We start from the raw sequence: 10911 nt of genomic DNA, 5'->3' as shown, positions 1-10911 counted from the left end.
GCCTCATCCGGCGATGATGAGTCCAATTTATCAGGTTTGAAATTTACATAATTGAAAGCAAATTTTCAGCATTTACCAGATAATGCCACTGAAGAAAAGTTGATGTGCGCAGCTCGAGCGTACATTATGCAAATTATAGGGGGTGTATTGATGCCCGATGCGAACAACAACAGGGTTCATATCATGTATTTTCCTCTATTAACTGATTTGCATAATGTTCGCTCGTATAGCTCGAGCTCCGCAGTTCTGGCTATGTTGTATCGTGAGCTTTGTAGGACGACAAAGCCTCATGCTGCAGACATAGGCGGATGCCTTATATTGTTGCAATCATGGGCTCTTTATCGGATGCCATTCTTGGCATCGGTTAGTCACCAGCCATACGTATATCCACTAGTTAACAAGTGATAAAATTTAACTTGTTATTAATTGATAGTTTCTTTATAATGATACTATTCTAACGATGCTATATTTATTTGAAATTTTTTTTCGTAGATGGAGTATTTATCCGGGTATCGGGAGGTCGTACACTGTCCTGATATATCGTTTGTTGATTGAGCAACATGCCGGAGAAGGGGTAAGCTATTCCAATATTCGCGACATGTAATTACTTTATATATCTTACTCAAACTGTGTGAAATTTTAACCATGGTATTAATCGTGCAGTTTATTTGGATTTCATATCGTAGACCAGAAATTGTGGCCATTATACCATCTTCTGCCTACATTCATTCTCAATTGTGGTGCACTAACGCACCAATTATCAGTTTCAATGTAGTCGAGTGGTACCATGGGGATCGAGTACTACGACAGTTTGGTTGCATCCAGTATATCCCGGATCCGCCAAAGGAGGTAGGGAAGGTTCACGGCATCAATAAGAGAGGGAAACATGGAATGCATTTGGGGGTTGTGCACCGAAGATATATTGCGGTGTGGGATAATCGGATGAGTTGAAGACCTCGGATGGATATGTCTTCCGATTTGCAACCATCGCCAGAGTATATGCAATGGTACTTTAGTATGGGAAAGCCATATTTACTTGGTGCCCGGTCATTGTAGTCCCCAAGACGTCAAATGACTTAGAGCATCTGAGCGATGGGCGATATAGAGCCCGACCCACAGCCAGATCTCGAGCCCGAGAGAGAGGTGGAGCCCGAGGCACAGCCTGAGGCCGAGTCTGAGCAATCGCATTCACATTTGGCTGATACTTCTTATCATCCGGATTTCCCAGACAACGACTATTTCCCGGGCTTGTCGGGGGCAGATGCCATTACGGGTTTGATATCTTTGGGTCGTCTCCGTCGCAGCACAGCACTTCTCTCGGCCTGTATCCCCCTCAGTACAGCACTAGCCTCGGTCCATATCCACTGCAGTACTCCACTCCTCCTAGGATGAATCTGCTGCAGCATGGCACTCCTCCCGGCTCAAGTTCATCGATGCTATTCGAGCCATATGATTTTTCTTCCATGTATCAAACACCCTCACCTGCGACTGAAGAGGATGTTGGTCATCGTGATCACCCACAACGTGCACGTCGACCTCCGAATAGGTATACCCCTAGGACCACACCATCTAACCATCAACTTTAGGGGTTTATTGGGTTTTGATATTAAAAAAGTTTGTATTTCTTTCTATATATTTAATTAGAGTAATTGGAACTTTGAAAATTGTAACAAAATTTGACCATAACGTAAATTAGATTAATTTGGACATTTTGAACATTAAAACACTAAAACTTAACAAACTTAGTATTGTAATATAAATTAAATACATTACAACATTAATCTAATTGGAACAAACTTTGCAATATAATTTTTTTATATAAATTAAATACATTACAACATAGGCTCAATTCCTACCCGATCGTGACGATTGTCCAATATGATAGTTTCGCTGCGGGCATTTTCTCCGATTATGACCAGCTAACCTGTATAATCCACAACGCTTACCATCGGATTTCTCCCTAATGTCCATCTCATTATGAATTTTGAATGATTGCGGACGACCTCTCGGACTCCTACGTAACCCTCTGTCTGGGACAAGTTCGAAAGTCGACGGAAGCACCTCCCACGTAGACAAGTCAGGCAGGACGGGAAACTCATTTTCCCAGACACGTAACATGCGCTCGAGTGTGTACACATCATCGACAAATTGTTCAACATTAAGGTTCACCTTAGCACACGCTGCCATGACATGCGCACATGGATAATGAAGTGTTTGGAACCTCCTGCAATCACACCGTCTGTTACGAAGATCAACTCCATAGGACCTAGGTGGTATACCGGGTCGACGACTGATGGTCTCTGTAACACGAAATGTTTCATGGCTTCGAGAATATATTTCTACATTTATTGACCTCGCCATCTGACGGTTTGCAACCATTGTATCCCTGACATCTTCGACAAACACGTATCCCGCCTCTATCTGGTTGACTTGTTGCTGACCCATTCTTGGCATCAAGGTTGCCAACATGTAAAATGTAGCCAAAAAGACAGATGAAATCGGAAGATGTCGTGTTTTCAACAACACAGCGTTGACCCCCTCCACTAAGTTTGTGGTTATTTGACCATAACGAAAGCCCTCATCAAAACTTTGAGCCTATTGCCATGGTTCCATAGTACCCAATCAATGTTGGAAAGATGTGTTCGTTTGACTCTCCATGTCACTTTCAAGTCGAGCCATTCTTTGGCGAAAAATATGTGGCTCCAGCTCGTGCGCTGTATATGTATTAAGGAAAGATAAGTTATAGTATTGGCCTAAAGCATTAAAATATATGTTGAAAAGATAAAGTAATCATTTACCCATTTTCACAACTTGTCTCTTCCAGTCTGTATTCTTATAATCTCGATGAAAGTTAGCCGCGATGTGTCGGATACAGTAAACAGATCTCCATGGTACATCAGAACGCCTAATGGCGGCAATTAATCTTTTCCCTATATCGGAGATGATTCAAATATTATCGTTGCTAATAACATACCTCCGCAAGTTGGTAAGGAAGAATTCCCACGATTCCATATTCTCCTTATCTATGATGGCAAATGCTATCGAGAGCACGTTCCTATTGCCATATTGAGTAACTGCAAGAAGTAAGATCTGTGTATATTTTCCATATAGCCACGTCCCATCTACTTGCACAAACGGCTTGCAGTGGGGAAATGCGCGCACACATGGATCAAACGTCCAGAACATCCAATGGAAATTTTTTTTTTCTGATTGTAATTGGTCATCCGGGCCATAATAAGGTCGTGTCTGTAACTCAATGATAGTCCCAGGTACGTACTCCAGCATAGCGGCTATCCATCCTTGTAACTCGTTATACGATGCATCAAAATCCCCATACAATTGCTCCATTGTCATTTGTTTAGCTATCCACGCCTTTCGATATGATACTCGATACTAAAACCGTGCCTGCATTTCGGCAATCAGTACTGAAACTTTAATGGCCGGCATGTCCTTCACCATTGGCATGATAAACGTACAGATAGTTTTACAATCAAGTTTTCCATGGTCTTCAGTCATACGTATTGATGTATACGTGTGAGGCCCAACAAATTTGCGTATCTCCTACATCTGCGATTTTTGAATAAATGCAGCTCGTACACGCCAATTACAGCCTTCCGCTGACTTCCAACACTCTCCAATATATAATGTCAGTTTAGACACTGCAACTTTGTAATCCACTGATATATTCATGCTATACCGCTTAATAGAAAATACACACTCATTTTTGCTTTCGAATCTCTGGCCTACCAATAACTCCTCATGATTAGAATTTATGGCCAGCCGGTGAGCAGGAAGTATTTCAGGGTACTCCGAAAACTCAACTTCATGCATCGCGTCGGGGTCTATGAGCGACATGTGTGGCCCAGGGTTATTGTGTATCATAATACGTCGCATCTGGTTCCCCACTGAAGATGCGTTAATGTTTCCATCGTCATTCACATCTTCATCGTCAATATCATAGGGGACATCGTCCACATCGGGATCACTATCACTATCGACCTCTTCATAACAATGATCACTATTATCGTATCCATCATCACCAACCACGTCAATATCGGGTGTAACATTAAGATCGATATCGATCCCACGTATAGTCGATTCACTATCAACGTACGATATTTGTGACAGCCTTAAAACGACCCTAGTCGGAATGTGGTTTCGGGACCACAAAACCGAGGCATAAAAATAATTTGATATTTATTTTGATGCCTATAATATGTGTTAACTCATGTGTGACATTCTTGATGCTTTAATTTAGAGTTATAAATGTGAATTTCACTAGAAAGGACCTAGTAGTAAACTTTGAAAGTAGGATAGGGAAATGTGTGATGACTAATTAAAGCATGCATGCAAAAAAATGGCCTTGCATGTCAAATATCCTTCTTTTTACAAGTGATGGCCGGCCATGACAAAGAAATATGGGCTAAACATGTCATGAAACATGTTTTGTTGGGCATTAGGGAGAAATAATAAACAAATAAGCATGGGTAATAAAGAAAGAAAAGAAAAAAAAATGTGTGTGAGTGTGGTATCTCCCCCATTGCCGTGAGTTGTAGAGGAAGAAAGAAAAAAATTTGTTCATCCTTTCTTTGAGCCAAAACTAAGGAAGAAGGAGGATTTTTGCTCCATTTTGGTTTAGAAGAGATCTAGAAGGAGATTTGGCTATACTTGCATCAAGATTAAGGTATGTTTGAGGTTGTGCCATGAGATTCATGCATGTTTTAGTTGATAGCTTGATGCTCTTGTTAGCCATGGTTCAAACCTTTGTTATATCATGGGGATGGTATTTGGCCAAGGTGGATTTTGTGTTAATGCCATTGCATGTTAAATATGAAGCTTGTTAATGGTATATGTGATGGGGGATTGATGGCTCTTGGACTTTCTTTTTAGTATTTTTGAGTAAGACATTAAGTTCTTTGCTTAATCATGACCAAAATGATGGTGTTGTGATGTATTCGGTCATGGTATATCCACAAGTATGATTCATGCATGTTGCATGGTAGGTAAGATTTGAGCTTTGGATATGTGTTTATATTTGGATATAAACAACTTAAGATTCGGCCCTTGCACCTACATGAATATGTGTTTGCACATGATGAATTGGTATGACATATATACTATTTCAAGGTGTATATTTGCTTGTGATGATGTTTTCGGTTATGTAGTAAATGAGAGATGTGCATTGAGCTACAATATGTAATGCGTTAGTTAGTAAATGCATGCTGTTTTTTTTTTGTGTGTGGTATTAAGTGTAAAATTGGCCTCAACATAGACATGCATAATCGGCCAAATGAAGTAGATTGGTGTGCATGTTTTCGGTTAGAGGCAACCGTAATGAAGCCTTATCTTGGCTTAGATAATTGACTAAATGGGTAATAAGTGAGGATGGTTGCCGAATATACAAACATACATATGCATGTGTAATTGAATTATGAATGGTTAGCAAGATGGTTAAACTAGTTAATTTATTGATTAAGCTCAAGGAGTTAAAGAAGGAGAATCAAGCAAGGGAAAGACGAAGGTCATCGAGTAGCCGCCTTGGACTGTTTTACCCAACACAAAGTAAGTTATTAAGCGTATATTTGGTGTTGATTTAAATGATCATAATATATATGCAAATGTGTTTAAATGAGTTGATGTGTAAATGGAAATGTATGTGTATGGAATGATGCCATTGTTGAATGTATAAAGGCAGCAAAATATAAGGTATTGGTCTCGGCACTAAGTGTGCGGGTATAAATGGACACGGTGACAAGATTGGCACTAAGTGTGCGGGTTTAAAATTGTACAGCACTAAGTGTGCGAGTTTGATTATATAGCACTAAGTGTGCGAGTTGAATACATATAGCACTAAGTGTGCGGATTCACTATATGCTCTTGCATTACAATTGGCACTGAGTGTGCGACATTATCGAGCTAATCCCGGACAACGGATCGGTTAAGTACCTTGAGCTCGTGACGAATAGGCAATATGTTCATGCTTGGGGTTGAGCTTGGTAAGCTTTAAACCTATGTGATGATTGAAATTGTATGATTGTGGTGGAAATGAGTTAGTGTGTGAAAGTGCCTCAAATATCTTGTTGTGTATAATATGAAATGTGGATGTATGACTTGGTATGAGATTGAACCGAAAGGTCCGAGGAATTATGGTATAGATTCGATATGGATGAGTACCTAGCCTCGTTTATTGTTTCATGTTGTGGTAACTTTATCAATGGATTGATGAATGCTTATGACTTACTGAGTTATAAACTCACTCGGTGTTTTCTTGTCACCCATTTTAGGTCTCTCGGACTCGTATTGTTTGCGTGATCGGAACCGTCGTTGAAGTCATCACACCGGCTGGAAATCTTTTGGTATTGTCTTCGTTGTTGAAGAACATTTGGCATGTATAGGCTATTATGTTTTGTTGAACTGCGGGTTGTAAACTTTAAGCCATGTGAAAATGGCCTATGTGGTCGTCGAGTGGGATGCTAGAACCTATAGCCACGAGTCTTAGAAACTTTAATTTTGATAAGGTGGCCATAATTTGTGTCATGTATGATGGATGATTAAGGCCAAGGAAAGATTCATGAAATTGGCATAGTCTACTGCAGTAACTGTTGCGGACAGCAGCAGTGAGATGAGATTGAAAAATCACTAAAAAATAGTAGAAGTAGAATTAAATAGTGAATAAATTATGAAATTGAACCTTAATGAATCTATTTTTATATGGATGAAACGAAACGACCATATGAGCAGTATACTGAGAGATATTAAAGTTCTCGTGAGACAGGGCCAGAACGGTTTCTGGGTCCCCTATCACGACTTTGAAAATTTACTATAAATTATCCAGAAAGAATTAGAAGTCATGCCTTATATGTGCAGATTCCATTTTGAGTCTAGTTTCATTAGAAACAAACGGCACCAGTATTAAAGCCCTGTACAGAGAGATATTAAAGTTGTAACACGCGAAGGTCAGTGTGGTCGACCCCTGTAACACGGGTGACTTTAACTAATAAACCGTACTAATTGGCCCGACCAAAAATTCTAGAAATAAATCCATGGATGGATATATGAGTCTAAATTCAGGGAAAATTTACGAAATCAGTTTCTGAGTTTTGAAACTCGAGATATGATTTTTAAGGCGACAGTGACGCAGTTCTCCAGCCTGTCTGGAAATGTCAAATTGGTTGGTGCTATAAGTGGTTTTGGCTCGTTAACCCCTCGTGTCCGACACCGGCGACGGTCTCGGGTTCGGGGTGTTACAATATTGGAGCCACCACGCACGGTTCTTCAGTTGCATGTTCTTCACCATATGCAGTGAGATCTTCATTCTGCTCCATACCGGCTAACTCAGCAAATAAGTGAATCGGTGAATTTTTGTCACTCCCATTCCCACAGTAAAGAGCTATCATTGTCTCCACGTCTTCGTCGTCTACAAGTTCCATTTTGGTGACTTTGATAGGATCTGTCGAAACTGGAAACTTGTAGAAAAGTTTTGATATCCTTCTCCCACAATGTCTAACAATTTTTGCGTTAATTCTTCCCTTCATATCATCCAATGAGACATTTCTATTAAATCCCATTGCTATTTGTTACCGACATTCAAATATGCATCCAACGGTTGTTGTTAAGATGATTCCATCGAAATAAACGCATATGAAAAATTGATTATCCATCTTCAATACTCAATCTGTTAAAAAAATAAACAAAATTTCTCAAAACAATTTCGAACAATAAATAAATTACTTAAATACAAAATTAATTAATCAATATGCAATTTTTTTCATTCATAAGCTCATACTTTTTCAGTTCTAATTTTGTACATGAACAACATTTATTTTTACATTTAACCACTTATATTGAGTTCTACATTTTCGTCCATCTCCGATCCCGTATCTTCTTCTGGGAAATTCTCTACAATCCAATTTAGAAATTCTTGATTCTCTTCATATTCATCTTCTACAATCCAATTTGGAAATTCCTTGGGATATTCTGCCTCTTCAATCTTTATAACTGGTATTGAATATATAAGTTCTTTTGGTAATTTCCTAACAACTAATTTATCCATCCATGGTTTGTCAAACACATTTTGCTTCCCAATTAACTTTCGTGAACCTATACTTTGTCTCGCTATTTTCCTTGCTCCATAAGATATTATAAACTTCGCGAAGTTTATAACTAGATTCCAATAGGTTCGTGGTACCGATGTCTTCCAAAGTTCGTCTAAAATGATTTGATGCTCCTGTTCTATTAATGTCCCTCTAAGGGTTAAGTATTGCACTTTATTGTTTCTAATCACTTCATGACCTATCCACAACACTTTTTGCATCTTTTGATTTACGGTAATAAGGTGTTGAACAATGTCTTCTTCTGGTTTCATTCTGTAATCTTGGACTTCTCTCATCATCTTATCAACTTTCTCCCTTTGTGTTAAACTTATTATCTCATCAGGCAATACCAAATATGTTGCCATTTCTAACAATATATATAACAAAAATATTTTTAGTTGTTATCACTAATTAACAATTACTTTATAATAGTTTTACTAACATAAAACTTTCAAATATATTTAAAAATTTAAAACATAAAATTCACAATAAACACATAATTAATCTAAACACAAAATTTACTAACATTTCACAATAAACAAAATAAATTTTAAAACAAAACATAAAAGTAACACTAAACAAACTATATAATACTAACAAAATAATTTTTCTTATCATAATCTATTTTATTTAAAAATAACAACAAAAAATTACCAAACTATATAATACTAACAAAATAATTTTTTCTTAAATAACAACAAAAAATTACCTTTTCTTTTCTTTATTCTTCTCCTTTCTTTCTTTCTATCTTCTTCTTCTGTAATTTTTTTTTTCCAATCTGGTAGTCAAATGGAGGGGGCAAGGTGAATATATACTAGAGGGGGTTAAAGCTGTGAGAAAGGCACCACTGGTGCCGCCTGTGGGGTACCCTCCACTGTTGCCGCCTGTGGGGTACCCTCCACCCTTATTTTATTATTTTTTTTGTCCTATTTTTTTTTATCTGCAAATCTGTCAAAAAAATTTGGATTTAAGGGTGGTGCCGCCTATGCACCACCCTCCATCACTTGCAATGACCCATTTTCATATATAATCTTAAGGACATTCCATTTTGATTTTTTTTTTCATATTATTTTAGTAAAAATCCCTTAGTTTCCCTATGGAGTTCTTGAAATGTTTATTAAAAAATCAATGGGCTTCTTTGCGCATGTGACCAAGGTTGCAATTCAACATTTGATGCGCATTTTGGTCTAAAACTCAAAGACAAACTACACAATTGTCTTGTATGGGAAAAAAATTTATTTATAAATTTGATAATTTGTGATGGGTTAAATTGTTTTTGGGGTTTGAATTTGGTAATTATTGTTATATTGGGTTTGAATTTTTTTATCCAAGTTAAGCCCTAAACTTAGTAGTTATTCCCGCGTTAGGGTCTAAATTTTTTTTTATGAAGTTAATCTTTGACATTACCTTGAAAACTTTAAAGTTCAGGACCTAATGTGAGAATAATTGTCAAATTTATGCCTTAGTATGGGAACAACTACTTAATTTAGGGACTAATTTGGACCAAAGTTTTCAGGCCCCAATATGGGAATAATTGTCTAGTTTATGCCCCAATATAGAAATAATTATTAAATTTAGGGTCTATCTTGGACAAAAAAAAGTTTAGGTCCCAAGAGGCAATAGTTGTCAAGTTCAAGTTCCAAATAGTGATTTAGCCCATGTTATTTTATGTATTATAATTATATTTAAAATTTATGTTGAAAATACCACGTTTAAAATATATATATATATATATATATATATATATAATTGTAAACTACACCTAACGTCATTAAAGTATTAGTGAGTTTATATTTTGGTCACTTAACTTTAAAAAGTTACAAATGGTCATTGAATTATTTGAGAGTTTTTATTTAAATCATTGAACTATTTGAAAGTTTTATTTAAGTAATTGGTTGCTAAGTTTTTTTGTTAAAAAAAGTTTGACTAGTGAGCTCCAACAACGGTTTGATGATCTGTATAGTAGATCAATACCCATCAACGAGTAGTGGAACATACCTTAGATCCAAGTCGATCTGACGACCAGTATCGGAGATAGGAGAATAAAGTTGTTAGATTTGGGTTCGCAAATTTATGACATTTAAGATTATTTCATGAATAAAAATGAAGTGTAAAAGAGAAGGGGAATAGGAATTTTCGATTGGTGCAAATGGAATAGAAAACTATACAATAATAATTTTAATAGTATAATAACTTAAATGAAAATTTTTAAATAATTTAATGATGATTTTGTAATTTTTTAAAGTTAAGTGATTAATTTAGGTTATTGCATAAATAAAAAAATAAAAAGTAAAAAAAGAAAGAAAGGGGAAATTTTAATTTGAGTGGAAGAAACAATATCGTCTTGGTTTTGGTGACAAAACCGTTTTTGTTGGGTAACGTATTAAACTCTTAAATATTGGAATTTCTGGATCCCAATGCTTGTATGATTTGGAATCAATACTATTTTATTAATTAATGAAAATTGTAAAGGGTAAAGGGTTTTGGTTTTCATTATTTGTGCTAATTATATGTGAATTAGCATTAAATTTGTTTAAACATCGGGTAAATACATTTGGTTTATGAATAAATTCTTTCAACTTAGATTAATTTGGTTCATTAATGTTAGTTTGTGGGTTTTCAGGTTTATTACAAGTAAATATTCTTTGTTATGTATGGATTTATTTTTTATATCTTTTTACCATTTAATGAACCATAATTCAAGTTCTTTTGCTCAAAATCTACAAAATTAAAAGTGGAATGACAAAATTTCACTATTTTTATAATAATAATCAACAACAAAATTCAAAATTAACCCATGAAACTTGTTAATCATCAA

The 10911-nt window shown here is 36.3% G+C and overlaps 2 protein-coding genes across 2 annotated transcripts; both read right to left on the bottom strand.

The window, feature by feature from the left end:
• Positions 1-1845: 1845 nt before the first annotated feature.
• On the bottom strand, positions 1846-2445 carry LOC108479494 (uncharacterized). The gene has a single exon (XM_017782142.1). It carries the CDS (start codon positions 2443-2445, stop codon positions 1846-1848), a length of 600 nt encoding a protein of 199 aa, XP_017637631.1.
• A 1116-nt stretch (positions 2446-3561) lies between these two features.
• Positions 3562-7568, bottom strand: LOC128295453 (uncharacterized). Its single transcript, XM_053031030.1, has 2 exons — positions 7270-7568; positions 3562-4102 (listed from the first exon to the last, which is right to left on the bottom strand). Exons 1-2 carry the CDS (start codon positions 7566-7568, stop codon positions 3562-3564), a joined length of 840 nt encoding a protein of 279 aa, XP_052886990.1.
• Positions 7569-10911: the final 3343 nt, after the last annotated feature.

This window comes from Gossypium arboreum, chromosome 7, assembly GCF_025698485.1.
Source record: "Gossypium arboreum isolate Shixiya-1 chromosome 7, ASM2569848v2, whole genome shotgun sequence".
NCBI lineage: Eukaryota > Viridiplantae > Streptophyta > Magnoliopsida > Malvales > Malvaceae > Gossypium > Gossypium arboreum.
Note: the sequence above shows the minus strand (reverse complement) of the source record. Positions and strands in the feature narration are given on the sequence as shown.